Source organism: Silene latifolia, chromosome 10, assembly GCF_048544455.1.
Source record: "Silene latifolia isolate original U9 population chromosome 10, ASM4854445v1, whole genome shotgun sequence".
NCBI lineage: Eukaryota > Viridiplantae > Streptophyta > Magnoliopsida > Caryophyllales > Caryophyllaceae > Silene > Silene latifolia.
In genome coordinates, this window is record NC_133535.1 from 50,702,247 (window position 1) to 50,719,838 (window position 17,592).

The window sequence follows — 17,592 nt, forward strand, 5'->3', positions numbered from 1 at the left end:
TGCTCAGCTCGGGCTCCAATTGTAAAAATAGGTGTCATTTGTTCATCCGGACTCCGAATCGAGTGATTCAAAAGTCTAGACCACTTGATTTTTTGATGTCGTTCTATGTATTATAGTTTTAGAGCCAACCAAATACTTCTTGATTTAGGTCCAAGTGATTTCCTCTTGTAGTGGTTCCCTTCTCGTCATTGTTTCCCAACAATTTATGAAGGGTTAGCATTCAAACCATCTCAAATCTTGCTTTATTTATCTAAGGATCCTTGTGCATGGCCTCCTCTTCCTTTCCAATAATCAAGTGAGTCGATTTGCTTTCATTTAAGCCCAAAATCATGCTACTGCTCCTTTCCTACAAACGGCCATAAAAGGGAGAGAATAGCAAATAGGAAGCAAATGACTATGAAAATGACGATAATTAGCTAGATTGACATGAAAAATGAGGTGGGTTAAGGATTTAAAAGTGGGTAAATAATGACCACATCCATGCATTTCCTACAATGTGCACTGAACTACAAACAACAGCCATTTCTTCGTTACTTGAGCAAATAGAGTATTTTTGGTGGCGTTGGAAATCCAAAAGGATAAGCTTTCACTTCTAATTTGAATCACTTGATTATTATTTGTAGAACGCGAGTTATGGCTCTTAAAAAAAGGCAATAGTAATGTGAAACTCTTATTTTGCTCGATAAGCATCCTTACATTACTAAGGACACCAAAAAAGATGGTTTCCAAGTTCATTTCGTACGAAGGCCAAGATTGGAAGTTTTAGTGACGGGTATTAGCTTGTTTGCACATATTCGGGCCTTAACCTGCATAAGACACAACACGACCCAAAGTAGCCAAAAAAAGAGAGAATAGTAGATAACGCTACTCAATAATGCATAGAAATGCATGCAAAAAGATGGAATAAATGCATATAAAAGGCACGCATCAAAAAGACAAGTTAGGTAGTTTGGGTTTAAGATGATGAATGAAATGCATTGTGGGACTTGGGAGTAATTTAGGAGTTTTATGATTTTTTTTCTCTATTAAGTCGCGATTTTGAAAGGAATGTGAGAATACGGTAAAAGGCGAGAAGTTTTAAGTTGTTTTTAATAATGGTAAGTGTTTTAAAAAATATTTGTTTACCTTTTTCTTAGTGTGGGTATCGTAATTAAATACAAACAAATGATTGAGTTAACATGGATACTTATAATACAAAGGTAGTACTAAGGTCTTCTTCTTCTTCTTCTTCTTCTTCTTCTTCTTCTTTTTCTTGTTCTTCTTCTTTTTCATCTGAGAAACCTAGTTTAAAAAAGTAAAATGTAAAGATAGAAAGATAAAACACAAAAAAAAAGAGAAAAAGTGAGGAATTTGAGAAACCCAGTTTGAAACATTGACGGCGGCCAAAAACGTCAACAAGCAACGACATTTTTCTTCAATTTCACATAAAAATCATAAAAATCCTAATAAAACAGCTTTTCTCCTCTAGATTTCACCATGGTAGGTCCATCTTCTTCTGTGAAAGTTACGTCAAACCCAGTGGACTTAGAACCATTGGACCTTGATGATTTGGTTATCGATGAAGAGACCGAAGAATGGATTGTGCAGAACCGAGGCAAGGCTAAGCAGACGTTGGATACTATTGTGGAAGAGCCTGAAGGTATGCTACAATTCTCTGAAGCTGATGTTATGGTTGAACTAGATTTCTGGAAACACTCTGTAATTTGTAATATTCTTGGAGCAAATCCTCCATGGAATGTTTTGGAGGGTTTTATTCGGAGGTTATGGATGGATTTTGGAGTGGATAAAATCTATTTTTTACCTTCAGCTGTTTTCTTGGTGAGGTTTGGGAGGCAGAAGGATCAGGAAGTTGTGTTGCAACATGGGCACTTCCTGTTTGACAAAAAGCCGCTGATTGTAAGGCCTTGGTCTCCCCAGGAACCTCTTACTAAAGTTAAGGTGAAGGTGGTGCCTATGTGGGTCAAACTCATTAATTTACTTATGAAATTCTAGGGTAAGTGTATCCCTAGAATTTCAGGTTTGATGGGGGATTTTGTAAGGTGTGATGGAGCCACTGTGGATAGAACCAGATTAGGGTATGCTATAGTTTTGATTGATGTACCATTTGGAAAAGCCACTCCTAAGGAAGTTAAATTCCTTGATGAAGAGAGGAACCTGGTGGGCATTATTGTTGAATTTGAATGGAAGCCTATCTTGAGTAAGGAGTGTGGTGGTATTGGGCATGATGGGCAAACTTGTAAGAAACCTAAGAATAAACAGAAACCAGGAAAAAAGGTGGTTCAGAAATGGCAACCTAAAGTGCAGATGCAACAGACTAAGGTGCCCTCCCCAAAGGTCTTTAATCCACAAGTGTGCATATAGGCAGCCTACTCCTAAGCATGTCTCTGTTTCTCCTAAAGTTCAAAGCACCTAGTAGAAATACCTAATTAATTTTAGGTGACCTGGAATTGAAATGGCACATATCAAGTTGTAACATCTGCAAGAGCAGTGATTAGATTGAACAGACAAGAGCTTCTTGATAATGGATGTAGTTCAAGGTTTGGGGAATATTCATTCCTTGAAGCACTAAACAATGTCACTCTTAAAGTTGGAATTGGTACTAAATCACATGTATTACCCCTGTGGGGGGTAGTACACAATGATAGGCTTTTGGAATATTAGGGAGTTAAATAGCCCAGCCAAACAGAATCACATTTAGTGGTTCTTGCATCAACATAATATTGGGTTATTTGGCCTCCTTGAGACGAAGGTGAAGCCTTATTCTCTAAATAAAATCAGACAAAATATTTGTGATAGATGGTGTGTATCAACCAATTCCCAATGACATAAGGGTGGTAGGGTTTGGTCACTTTGGAAGCCAAGTATTTACCAAATTCATTTATTGAATATAATGCTCAATTTATCCATGTATTAGTTGATGAGTTGGGTACTGAGGATTCCTTTCATTTTACTTTGGTTTATGCTTTAAATGGGGTCCAAGAGAGAAAAATGCTATGGTATAAATTAGGGCAGTTTTGTTCTTGCATTAGTGGGTCTTGGATCATTTGTGGGAACTTTAATATTGTTTTGAGACCAAGTGAAAGATTAGGAGGGCAATCAACTGAGGAAGAGATGAAAGATTTCCATAATTGTGTTGACCAATGTAATGTGATTGACATAGCTGCTTCAAGGTCATTCTTTACTTGGAATAATGAGCAGGAGGCCAATACTAGAGTATATATTAGATTGGATAGAGCATTGGTCAATTATGCTTGGATGGTGCAGAAGTCTGATTATTATGCTCATTTTCATGTGGAAGGGTATTTTGATCATACTCCTTGCATTATCTAAAAAATTGGGTGTACTCAAAGGAGGAAGAAGTGCTTCAAATACTTTAGCATGTGGAGTGGAGTGGAACAATTCATTCTCTGTGTTAAGGCTATCTAGGATACTCAGATCAATGGAACTCCTACTTTTCAAGTTGTAAGGAAGTTGAAGCTGTTAAAATAACCTTTGAAAGCTTTGAACAAGGATCTGTTTGATGATGTGAAAAACAATTCTATCAGAGCTTGGCAACTTTTGGAATTTATTCAAGAAAATTTCAGGACCGGTCCTACTAATGTTGAACTAATTGTTACTGAAATCACTGCAATCAAGGACTATCAGGAGCTGCACAAGGCTTGTGACAACTTTCTCTTGCAAAAATCAAAAGTTGTATGGCTGCAGGAAGGAGACAGCAACTCTAAATTATTTCATAGCTATATTAAAAGGAGACATGAAAGAAACAAAGTACTCAGGATTGCTGATGAGCATGGTAGTGTGGTTACTGATTCTGAGCAAATTCAAAATGCTTTCCTACCATTCTACAAACAATTACTAGGTAAGGAGGATAAGGTGCAGGCTGTTAATTCTCAGGTGGTGCAGAGAGGGGCTGTCTGTACTGAGGATCATTAGGAGGTACTGCTGGCTCATGTGACTGATCTTGGGATTAAAGCTGCTGTTTTTTATATCCCTAATCATAAGGCACCTTGACCAGATGGGTATTCAAGTGCATTTTTTAAAGATGCATGGATTGTTGCAGGAGCTGATGTGGGTACTATGGTTGGGGATTTTTTCAGGAATGGGAAGCTTCTTAAACAAGTTAATCATACCTTTGTCACTCTTATTCCCAAGGTTGAAATATCTGATAATGTTACTCAATTCAGGCATATATCCTGTTGCAATGTGCTTTATAAGGTTATTTTCAAATTGTTTTGCTCCAGATTAGCTAATGTTCTACGAAGCATTATTAGCCCTAATCAAGGGGGGTTCATTAAGGGCAGAAATATTATTGGGAATATTCTTGTTTGTCAAGATGTTATTAGATTGTATAATAAAGCATTTGTTTCTCCCAGGTGCTTGATCAAGGTGGATTTCAAGAAGGCTTATGATCAGTAAATTGGGACTTTCTTCATCAGATGATGCACGCCTTAAATTTCCCTGCCCAATTTATGAAGATGATCATGGAATGTGTAACCTCTACATTCTATTCTTTGGTACTAAATGGAGAGCCATTTGGTTTCTTTAAAGGGAAGAAAGGGTTAAGACAAGGAGACCCATTATCCCCTCTTTTGTTCACTATTGCAATGGAGTATATGTCTAGAATCTTGCATTTTACTACTGAAGTGCTTGACTTTAGATTTCACTCTTTATGTAGCAAACTGAAGCTACAAATACTAATGTTTGCTGATGATCTGTTACAGTTTTCTAAAGGGGATAAAAAATTTGTCATGATGTTGCTAAGGTCCTTTGCCACTTTATTAGCTGCCTCTAGACTCCATATGAACAAGTTAGAAATCTAATATTTATTTTAATGGAGTTCAGAGAGCTGACATAGACCATATAATTACTATTTTAGAGTGTGTTCAAGGCAATCTCCCATTCAAATACTTCGGTGTCCCTATCACTGCAGGGAAATTGGGTAAGAAAGATTGCCAGGTTTTGGTGGAGAAAATTGTTGAGGATATCAGATCTTCTGGTGCTAGGAAGATTTTATATGCTGGAAACTGGTGATGGCGAAAGCTGTGTTAACATCATTATATACATATTGGGCAAATATATTTCTCCTTCTCAAAGGTGTCCATAGGAAAATTGATAGTATATGTAAGAACTATCTATAGGATGACACTAGCACTTATATGAGAACCCCATTAGTTAGTTGGGATCAAGTGTGTACTCTTAAAGCGGAAGGTGGACTTGACATTAGATATAGTCTCACCTTGAATACTGCTACTATGGGGAAATTAGTGTGGTGGATATATAGCAAGCCTGATATAGTTTATGGGTTAAATGGATTCACCAGCTATACTTGAAAAGAGACACTTGGACTAATCATATTCCTAAATCTCACATGAATGGGAATTGGAAGTCCATCTATAAGGTTGGGGATAGTTGCTAGGTATGGTAATTGTAGTTGGCTTGCTAATGTGAAGGGATATACTATTGGTTCTGGTTATGAGTGACTTAGGCATAAGGAGCAGAAAGTTGGTTGGGCTAGGCTCATCTGGAACAGGGAGTGCTTGCCTAAACATAGCTTCCTATGTTGGCTTATGTTTAGGAATGCACTGAATGTAAAGGAGAAATTATTCAGATATGGTGTGAGTGAGAATGATAAATGTTGTATCTGTTTTACAGGGACTAAGACTGTTGGTCATCCGTTTCAACAATGCAGTTATACCAGATTGGTTATAGAGGGTGTCTTTTTGCATCTGCACATACCAGTTCCTACTGGTAATAGTATTATTTGGATAGGCCGAAGGAAATGGACTGCATTCAAGAAGTCTATGTGTTTTGATGGTTGTCATGACTGGTTATTATCTTGTGTGGCAGCAAAGGAATTTAGCCAGAATAGAGGGAGTTTTACAGAGACATGAGGTGCTGATATGACAGGTTAATAGGCTGATCAGAGGTCGTATGAAAAGTCTGCTGGATCCCGCAAAGCATGCTAGGAATATGTCTTGGATTAACTCAACTACCCCATTGTTATCATTGTAATTGTTGTTGATTATGTTTCAGTTATTTAAACTTTGTAGCTTCTAGTAGTTGATGTTTTGAGCTTAGTGAAAGTACTTACATTCCAATCAAAAAAAGGTCTCGTTCTTTTGGGCTTAATTTCAGTTCAATTCATATTTATTCAGCCTAACTCATCTCATCTCTTCACAAATTAAACTTTTATTATAGTGTAATTCAGTTCCATTAAATTCAATTCGGTTCAATTCTATTGAAAAGAACAGTGCCTACTTCGTTAAAAAAATTTCAAAAAAAGAAAAAAGGTTTTTCTACGGTGTACCCCCGTGTTTCCCCAAATTCTAATATATTCCCTCGATTTTTAAGAAACATTTGATATACCCCTAAACTTCCAAATTAGTTCTTAAAATACACTAAATATCCAAATGTAAGTTTTTTAATGGTTACATATTGTCACTAAAAAATGTACATTGATGAGTAAATAAGGTTTATATCGATGAGTTTACGTATTTTGGGGGCGTAATCAATTAAAACAACACAAATATAGTATTTAATACTGTAAAATTTTAGCATTTAGGGTATTGGTAGGGCAATTTTTAAAATTTAAAGGTATATTGTCACTAATATTAATGAGAGGCCGTCTCTTTTACGAATTTGTGTTTTTAAAAAGCGAGGATATATCGTATAATTTGAATAAATACAAGGTAAATGGTAGAAAACCCAGAGAAAAAAAAAAGGAAACAATAATTGAAAATGAAATCAAGTGGGCGAGAGTGAGAGTTGGACTCTATATAAAGGAAACAATCTTAAGATTTGGCGACAATAAATTTACAAAACCAACAATAGGTCAAGAGTATCTTGTCACACTTGTTGGGCACCTCATTCGTGGAATCAATATTTGATGTTCGGTTGTTCGCCGGGAACATTATATTACTGGAAATGACGTCATCGACAACATCAACAGTACAAGGTTGGACACTAAGATGGGTAGTGATTCTAGTGCTTTTAACGACGTCGTTGTTACTTCTGCCACTTGTTCTACCGCCACTTCCACCTCCGCCATTGGTGGTCCTTTTATTCCCCGTAGGCATCATGGCTGCCCTCATGTCCCTCGCTTTCTCCCCGTACTCCTCCGTCGCCATTTATAGCTCTTGTGCTTAACATTGTCATTTATGAACGGTTTCTGTGACGGATTGATCTGAGGTTCAGACCCATGAGTTACGAAACGATGGTTGAGCATTAATCGTTTAACTCTTTTATTACTTTCATCTTTTAATTTTTGTTTTTCCTAGTTTTGTAACGGTTGATTACGGATTAACTGTAAGTACGTAGAAGGGATATTTAATCTAATGACATTATCCAGAGTGTCGCGAATTTGTAATGTGAGGAAGATATTGCTATTATTTGATCAGTCGTCTATCCCTGCACATTTTAGAAAAAACCGTATTTGTTCGTATTAGATGGTTGTAAATGAATATGATCCTATCCTATCCTATTCAGAAAATCAATCTAGTTTTCTTACCTTATAAAAAAAAATATGACCATATAGAATAATTGTTCCGAAGATTGGGATGGATAATTTAATCCAAATTAGCAAATAATCATGGTGATGAGTTGTTCGGATACGGAACAGAATGGAGAAGATTAGTTTAATCTTTATGATTTAGTGGATCTTCTTAGAGATAATAAACAGATATGTTATGGATACCAATGAGATATTTGTCTTTTAAAGATCTTCTTCTTAAGCTCGATCCAAACTCGGATCAACTGCTGTAATCATCGTTTGATACATATAATGATATAATACTGACATACTGTATTGTTTAAGATATATCAGTCCCTTTTTTCTAAAATATTAAAATTAGATATCTCAACAAGAATAAATAGATTAAAGTAAACGTTTCATTATGATTTACCAATTAGTCTAGGTATATCCGTCTAAAGTGTAGACGAGTCAAATATATCACCACTTACATAATAAGACATGTGGTGACATCACACTTGTTATTTGTCTTATTATGAAAGTTGTGTCATATTTGACATGTCTACAACTTTAAACGGATAGTGTCCATCTGAAGTGAGAATTTGTGATGATTCACTATCTATCTTTAAAATATTCTACGCAATTATGAATGGATATACGTGGAGATTCTATTACCAATTTGTATTCAATCCGGGTTATAAGTATCACTTTTCATAAGTCATGACTCATAACTTTACCAAGGTAAATAACAATCTCACATATATTTTATCTTATCTAGCTTGAGTTTACGATATTAATCTTGGTTTAGTTTGATTTAATTTCATGAAATTTCTTTATCTTGAACAAAATTGATTCAACTCACCAAGAATATCTTTAGTACTGAATCACTGGGTGTAACAGACTAACAGTAGTTGATGGATGAAGGGTACATGGAATTTGGGCAACAAATAGAAAGAGTCGTGTAAACCATTAACATATAAAGGCTGACATTATACACAATCATGAGCTGCACATTTTGGTTATAACCATTCCTTTTATCACCACATCTACATATTGTACACTGTCATTTCTCAGTATCTAACCCCAACTTGCATTTATTCTTCTTTCAATTTAATGTCCTCAATATTCCCTCCCCATACACTGCATGTATTCAAACATCTCCTTTTGCTTAATTGCGTAAAATCCTACTTCCTAGTCTGTACTAGTACTCTATTACTCTAAGGCCTTGTTCTTTTGAACTTAAAGTCACTTAATTTCATTTTACTTTAGATCTTATAAGTTCAGTTCAATTCAGTTCAGATTCTATAAGTTTAGTTCAGTTTAGATCCTATAAGTTCAGTTCAGTTCAGATCCAATAAGTTCAGATAAGATCCTATAAGTTCAGTTCAGTTTAGATCATATAAGTTTAGTTCAGAAAAATTCAGATCTTATAAATTTAGTTCAGAAAAGCTATATACAAAGTATTATTTTTAAAGACTGATACAAAAACATTTGACATTAATTATTCGATACATACATTATTATATTAAAAAAATCACTCATCTCATTAATAATTTCAGTGTCACAATAGATTTGGGCATATTTGATAAAAAGCGGAATAAGACCATGTATTAGGTACGAAACAACATAGTCAAAAACATTTTGCGAGGCAATGGATCCGTTGTTGAGAGTGATAGTGAAGATGAAAGTGATGAAGATTATGATAATATGGAAATAAATGGTTAGAAAAAAAGATATAATATGTAATTTATTTGTTATTGAATGTAATCCTATTATAATATATGAACAAACCAATGCATATAAAGCGGAAAAATGTATTTTACCTTTTGTTTTAGACTATAATTTTTTTTTTATCAATGTTCTCTCTTGGCAAGTAGTAATAATAATAATAATAATAATAATAATAATAATAATAATAATAATAATAATAATAATAATAATAATAATAATAATAATAATAATAATAATAATAATAATAATAATAATAATAATTTGAGAGATGGAGGGAGGGCGATTTCTGAGAGATTTTCTGGCGACTTTCTGCCGGCTGCCGTCTTCCCCGTCATCCCTTCAACCCCGCTGCTCAGGCCACTGCTCTCGCCAGACCTTTTGTCGACGGCCGGTGGTTTCAATTTTGGTTAGGGTTTTTCTGAAAACGCTGGAGATCGCAGGTAGGGTTTTTCTTTGAAGGCAGCGGTTTTTCATGACTCACAGCCACCGTTGACGGCCAACATCCACTCACATCGACTTTTAGACCTCACGTCGCCGGTCAGGGGTGGTTTTTGTCGGCTGTTCATACGGTGGTGCTGTTTAGGGTTTCGTGTGGCGGCTGTTTTCGAGGGTCACTGTCGCCTCCTTGCGATCGGTGTACACCTGCGCCACCATCCTCTGGCCTTAAGACCTCAAGTCGCCGGTCAGTGTTGTGGTGGTTGACGGCCATGCCCACTGTTGCCCTCCGGTGAGTCTTCTGTCTGTTTCGTTTTGTTTTTTTTTTTTTTGTTCTTTTTTCTTCTTCTCGCTTTAGGGTTCCGGTTGCTGTCCTGTTTCTGCGTTTTTGTTGCTGGTGGTAGCCTTGGTGTTTGCTGGTGCACTGACCGACCACTGCCTGCCGCCGCTGCCTTGTTGTGGCCGGGGTTTGTGGTGGGTTTTGCGGTTTGCTTGTGCCGTGTGCATATGGTTGCGGTTTGTGGTTGGTTGTTGACCATCACCGGCGTGGGTGGTGTGTCGGTGGTCAACTTGACCAGGAGTGCCTCTTGTTGCTCGGGCGGTTGCCTGTGTTGTGGTTTTCGTGCGGGTGTTGGTTTGGTGGCTATACTGTTTTTTGTGCAGGTGGGGTGTGGGGTTTCGCTGCTTCCTTCATGTCCGAGCTTGTGCGGTACCATTGTCCTTTTTCGAGTCTTCATGCTTGTCGGGATGGTTTTGGTAAGGGCCTTACTAAGGCAGCTTGGCAGAAACATTTTCAGGACCAACATTGCCATAATGGTGCGTTGGAACTTACGCGTCAGACTCTTACTGATAGTTTGATTATTTATTCCAATGCCGAGAGTTTTTTGATACAGATGGGGCTATGGTTGTGTGGGGTGTGTTTTATGACCCGTACCACTCGTGCTAGATGTCGACATAGTCGGGGTGATATTGTGCTGCCTCCGGAGCGTGTTGATGGCCTCTACAGTTTTAATATTTATGGTATTCCGAGACCTTTGGCTCCCTCTACTTCGGTTTCTTCGGATGATGGTGTTGAGCTTGTTCAGTGGTCTATATCTTCCCTTGATCGTTTATTGTCTTTGGGCCTCTGCACCGTAAAATCTATTCCTCCTAAGTGTCGTCTTGGGTTTGCTCGGGCTTTGAAAGGAGCTCTGGATGATGTGGCTGATTCCCCTAGTGATCTCTCCCGCTGGATTCGGTTACTTGTTTTACCACTGGGTCTGCTTAAGACTTTCGCTCCTCGGAGTAATGTTGAGTGTAGGACGGCTATTCGGCGCCAGCGTCAGGAGGAGAGTATTGCCAGGGCTATCCTTGCTTGGGAGGTACCTTGGGGGGGGGGGGGGGGGGTTGCAGCTGTTGCAGGAGTGTTTTGATGAGGGTCCTTCTTTGTTTAATGTGGAGGAGGATCTGGATTTGGGTGAGCATAACCTCCGTCATTGTCGGCGGAAGATTTCTGATGGTCACTATACTGTTGCTGTTCGGGTGCTTTCTTCCTCTGGGGTCGCCCCGTACTCCGATGCCACTCTTGTGGCCTTGCGTGAGAAGCATCCTATCGCCCCACCTCCTTCATTGCCTCCTTTGTCTGGGGATCATCATCCTCTGGTTGCCTCTGAGTCAGTGGTTTTGGATATGATTCAGAGTTTCCCTCGTGGTACTTCTTGTGGGAGGGATGGTTTTCGTGCCCAGCACCTTATGGATTGTTTGAGTGGCGCTGCTGTGGCTATTTCTGATGAGTTGATCACTTCTATTACTAGGGTGGTTAATCTTTTTCTTGAGGGTCGGTGCCCTCTTGCTTTGGGAGAGTACATTGTCAGCGCCCCTCTCACGCCGATTATTAAACCAGGTGGTGGGGTCCGTCCTATTGCTGTTGGCACTGTCTGTGGACGGCTTGTCTCTAAGGTTGGTGCTTTTATGGTGGGTCCTTCTTTGTCGTCTTATTTTGCTGGTTTACAGTTTGGGGTGGGTGTGTCCGGTGGAGGAGAGGTTATCTTACATGCCTTGAATCGGCTCATTGAGGCTCGGGGTGCTGAGGTGGGACTTTCCATGTTGCTGGTTTATTTGCAGAATGCTTTCAACCTTGTTGATCGTACGACCATGCTTCCAGAAGTCCGCCGACGTTGCCCGGTTCTTTCCCGTTGGATGGAGTTTTGTTATTCCAGCCCTGCCCGTCTTTTTTATGGGGAGCATTGCTTGTGGTCTTGTCAGGGAGTCCAGCAGGGTGATCCTTTGGGTCCGTTGCTTTTCGCTTTGGTTTTGCATCCCTTAGTACGCAAAATTCGGGACACTTTTGACCTCACTATGCAGGCATGGTACTTGGATGATGGCACCATTGTGGGGGATACTTTGGAGGTGGGGAAGGTCTTTGATTTGATTATGGCGAATGGCCCCCGTTTTGGACTACACCTTAATGTCTCCAAGACGGAGGTCTTTTGGCCTGTTGAGGATCCTCAGAGTCGGCTCCCTGGGGTTTTTACCCCTTCTATTGCTCGGCCCGTGCGGGGTGTTACAGTTTTGGGTGGACCTGCCAGCACTTGCCTCAGGGTCTGTTTTCTCTTTGACACCTCGCCAGCTTGCTTTGTGGCAGTCTCAGCAGGGTTCCCACTCCTCTGATTGGTTGCATGCGGTTCCTATCTCGGGGTTGGGTCAGACTATGAACGGGAGGACTTACCGTAGTGTGCTTGGGTATCGTCTGGGTGTTCCGTTATTCACGGTCTCTAGGCCCTGTCCAGCTTGCTCTCGGTTTTTTGGTGATGATATTTTTGAGGACCACACTGTTTCTTGTACTGGTACTGTGGGCGTTAAACATCGGTGCCATGCCTATGTAAGCGCTTTCTCTTAGTTCGTCAACTGTGTCCAGGTTCCTAGCCATTTCGATCTGATTCTACTCTGCTGTCTGGCACCCACATCTGTGTGTTGGTACCAGAACTTCTGATGGAATTACGGCTTCTGCACCGAACACTAGACTGAATGGTGTTTGCCATGTTGTCGCCTTCAGTGTCGTTCTATCTGACCAAAGGACTAGTGGTAATTCATATGCCCACTTGCCTCCGAGCTCCTTTAATCTTTTCCTGAGGTTCTCTTCTATGATCTTATTGTTGGATTTTGCTTGTCCGTTTGTCTGTGCATACCGGGGAGCAGACTTTCTTAACGTTATGTTCCATCGTGAGCAAAACCTTCGGTGTTATCAGATATGAATTGAGATCCATTGTCACATATGATTTCGGATGGTATTCCAAATCTGCAGATGATGTTACGTTTTATAAAAGAGATCACTTGGGTCTCCTTTACCTCAGTCATTGCTTCTGCCTCAATCTGTAACACCCGCGAATTTTCCATTTTGACATTTATAATTTAATTAACCATTCTATTGTTTTATTTATATTTTAAATTATTTAATTTCATTAATTTCATTTTTAAGCATGATTTTTATAAATATTATATTTTTAAAGCTTAGTTTATATGAAAATAAATATTTTTGGTTGGATAGTAATAATAATAATAATATTTTCTGTCTTGAGTTATATATAGTAGGCTTGAGACGTAATTTCTAGTAGAAATCGACTCATTTAGAGTTGTTGGGCCTAGTATGCCTTATGGACTTTTTTTCTTCTCTTTTCTCTTCATAAAACCCTCACATAAACCTCACAAGTTCACCTCCTTCACTCATTATTTCTGAAATTTTACAACAAACACACCACCATTGTTACTCCATCTTCACTCAACCCTAAAATCCTCATATCTCACTCAATTCTTTGCAAATTTCGTCCATTCTCGCGCCATTCTCCACCTCATCTCGTTCTCTTTCTTTCAAACAAGTAAGAAAGATGTCAACTTTCCTGATATTTCGAAATTCTCATCTTATGAGGATGTGAATTCTTAACTTAATTATTTTTTCCTGGTGTTTAGGGGAAGGTCTAGACAACCCGGAAGAGGAGTCTTACATTGTTGACGACTCATTAGAAGATTGAAGTGCATATAATGTAACGGCGATGGGTTACTCGACTTACATGTCAAATTTGTGTGTTTTATGTGTGGTAGGATGCATATAAGTGTTAAAGTTGGTAACTTTCATGTTTTATTTCATTATTGTGTTGAATGAAGTGGTTTTATGAGCATTCTCATATGTTTGGGTGACATATTATCTTATTTGGAGGTTCATAATTGATGTCATATGTCTAAATCATCCCAACATGCCATATTTTCTCAGTATTTATCTCATTGGAAGAGCATAAGATGTTTGTAGTTAAGATTGATAAGCCTTGAAATCTTTGGATGAGTGTTTGTTGAGTTTCTCGTGTACAATGTGTCCCTGCCGGTGGGCCGGCAGCCGGTCACCCAACCGGCAGCGAGAATTTGTGCTTTTATTGTTGGACAAATCTTGAAAATTAGTCACAATGCGTCTCTTCCGGTGAGCCGGCGGCCGGTCTCCCAACCGGCAGAGAGCCCATGCATATTTTGTGCATTTTATAAGGTAAGAAGGTCCCCCTGCCGGTGGGCCGGCAACCGTTCACCCAACCGGTAGAGAGCCCCTATGTGTTTTCTTGCACTTTTTGTAAAGTAGGAGGGATCCCCTACCGGTGGGCCGGCTGCCGGCATCCCAACCGGCAACGAGCCCTTGAAATTCTTTATGCATCTTTAAAACAAGGAGGATCCCCTACCGGTGAGCCGGCAACCGGTCACCCAACCGGCAGGGAAGCCCTAAAGGCTTTTTTGTTGACTTTTGACTTGGAGCTTGAGTGCCCAGCCGGTGGGCCGGCAGCCGGTGCCCATGCCGGCTGGGAGCCCCTGGTGTTTGTTATACACATGTGCTTATACATACTTCACATGGATTTGTTACGTTATGTTTGTGCAATCATTGTTGCTTTTATTTGTGACCCAAGTGTGACGTTTTACATTGTGTGACGACTTGACTTTACTTATTACCCTCCTTTCGGACCTTTGGTTACGGTATGTGTGCCATGTTTCCGGATTGAGGATTACCCTTCCGACTTCTTCGGACCTTTGGTTACGGACTGTGTGCCATGTTTCCGATTAGGGTTACTCGACCTTTGGTTACGGCTATGTGTGCCATGTTTCGAGTCTTGGATGCGATTAGAATATCGTTTGTCGAATTGGGTGACGCTCATCCCGAGAGTCTGAATCCAGGTTTAGACTAGGGTCGTATTATTATCGTCGTCCTACCATGAGGTTGGAGTCTAGGTTGTTTGTCTTGTCCGTCTATACTTTGTATATGTCTTACATTGTTGAGTCGAGTTAATATGAAATTGGTTAACTTAGTCATTCTACTTTCTTGGATGCATATCCATTCTTAATGTATCATGCCTACTTCATTATGAACATATTATATCTATATTTATGACTATCATTTACATTCCCTTGATCATTGTGGACAAGGCCCTCGGGAACTGCGTCCGCGGGATCCACACTAGGCATAATCGACTCGAGGTTCTTTCGAATCGAATTAAGACAAATTAGAGTCGCCACCAAGTTTTTTGGGAGCTTGGAACCGTTCAAGTCAACTTTACACCTTTCATCGAAAAGCATAAAGCCAATCGACTACGAGTGATTAAAGATAAAGACTTGTACCCTATATCACTCGATTTGAATGACTCTCGTAATCCAATGGTATTTAGACGGATCCACAAACCATAGATCTTGAGTAAGGGGTGAGGGTACGTGTTAGGAAGCCCATAAGGACACCTAACCCCGCCCGTCAATAACGGCCTCTACTAAGTCAAGTATCGGATTTCAAACAAGGTCATAGCTACTACGATATATGATATGCAAACATCGTTTTAAAACCCTAACATGTGAAGTTTCTATGTTGATTTAGATGCAACTAACTAACTTTGTCAAAGTTGTAATTTAGCATGTGGGTTGATTGATCTAACAACATACAAAACAAAGCAAACAAGGCTTAGGGGGAATGGAGGAGCCGTTGGGATCTATCCTATTACAACCCAGGCATTTCATGCCGACGCAACGATAAATTAAAGATACAACTCGATCTAAAATACAACGTTATACACAAAACCGTACATGACACATTACACGGCCAATTCGGCCTAGGGAAACGTGCACAAGGGGAGTGGCCCACGGCTTACATGACTCACGGCCTTGGGTCACTTCTCGTGATGCGTGCTTTCACTTAATCTTATCGAATTAGACATAGGGCCACACACCAAAGCATGCATTAGCATAAATCGGGCCATGTCGCTTTAAACAACATGCGATTTACTACGCTCTTACATGCATTGGGGCACAACCATCTAACCAAACAAGACTAAGGTTTTTGAAGAAGTTTTGACTCGATAAAAGTAAAACAAACTTGAAAGTTACAACTCGATGAACAAACTATAAATTACAAGCTACGAAATGACAAAGAACAAATGATATAAAACAAACGAAACAAGAAGAAGCACGGCCACCCTCACGGCCTAAAGCCACGGCCACCCTAGTTCCTAGGTTAGATAGATTTGCAAAGTGATGCGGGATGCACATTAGAAAACGATGATAAAATAGGTCAGAAAGCTTCGCCTAAAACCGAGTGCTCTACACGGCCTAAAGGGTCGAATTAGGTCAAGTTCGCTAATTAATTTAACTCATCGAGTGTTAATAATAAGGTGCTAATCACGCACTCTTATACTAGCGAGAAATTATGTGAAAGAGAAAGATGCATTCAATTAAGTTACAGAATTGTTAGTTGATTTTAATGCTTGTGTCGAAGCCACCTAACGTGTCTAATTAGGTTATTAAATTGATCTAATGTCATCTAAATAAGTCATATGTTAACAATCAGAGGTCGAACTAACATGCAACGGGTCCTAGGGTAGGTCGAATTGGTCGAAACAAACGAGGGGTCAAAAACGAGGAACGAAGTTAGAATTCGTTTTATTAATGCCCTACCTTGAACACGAGGATATGTAAATGAGACGGGGGATACGACCGACCGATGTGGCGGATTTCTTTCCCATTTCAAGTCAACGCGGATGTTCATGGTGGTATTTTAACTCATACTCGGACTAAACTAGTTTCATAGTTAACGATATCAAACGATAAACAAAACGATAAACAATGTAAAACGAAACAATAAAAAACAAACATAAAAAGAACGAAATAAAAGGGAGAAGAGGAGGATTTGATGCACCCTCAACCTACATGTATCGTTGACACCGTCTTGGGTCGTAATCGATCGTAGATTTTATCTCGAGAGGCCGTCGTCGACGAAGGAACAAAGCAATAACACGTTTTTTTGCAAATCTGGACAGCAACTTTCAAACTGCAATTTCTCACTCGTTTCATGGTGAAAATTAGATTTAAAAGATGTTTTGAAAACTAGAATGAGAGGAGAACAAAAATCTTAAAACAATCCCTGCTCGTTTTGAATTATTGGGCACGAAAAACGAGCACAAACAGAACTGGACAGACAGGAAAAGCCGTGAAAACAGAGTGTATGTCACTCTGTTTTTCGAGGGGATTCGTGTAATCTCAAGGGCAATTTGGCTCGTGAATCTTTGTCTAAGATGTAGATGGATGTTGTGTGGTTAATTAGGAACAAGAAACTCGAATTTTGATGGAGGTTTGAGGGTTGAACGAAGGGTTCCAAAGAGGACACACAAACTGATTCTCAGTTTTGTATGTCGGTTTTGTCGAGGGTTTTTGAGAGGCAATTAGGGTTTGTTTCTGGAGTTTAGAGCTTGTAAGTGACGGTAGTATGTATGTAGAACTTCGAGGAATGAATGTATGGTGAAGGGAGGGTATTTATAGGGAGTTAAAGTAGGGTTTGATAGGGCAACAAGCAGTCGGGCTCCCTTTGCATAGGTGCTGTCCATCAGCTAATTCGTGGGGTTTTTAGGGTTTGTATGGGGGGTTTGCTTGGTGGTTAAGCTAAGCTAATATGGGTAGGATACTAGGGTATG

The 17,592-nt window shown here is 39.4% G+C and overlaps 1 protein-coding gene across 1 annotated transcript; it reads left to right on the forward strand.

Annotated features, from left to right (window-relative positions):
• The first annotated feature begins 2,521 nt into the window (after nucleotides 1-2,521).
• On the forward strand, nucleotides 2,522-5,891 carry LOC141607571 (uncharacterized). Its single transcript, XM_074426924.1, has 8 exons — nucleotides 2,522-2,537; nucleotides 2,915-3,299; nucleotides 3,546-3,916; nucleotides 4,016-4,184; nucleotides 4,242-4,323; nucleotides 4,437-4,745; nucleotides 4,843-5,027; nucleotides 5,486-5,891. Exons 1-8 carry the CDS (start codon nucleotides 2,522-2,524, stop codon nucleotides 5,889-5,891), a joined length of 1,923 nt encoding a protein of 640 aa, XP_074283025.1.
• Nucleotides 5,892-17,592: the final 11,701 nt, after the last annotated feature.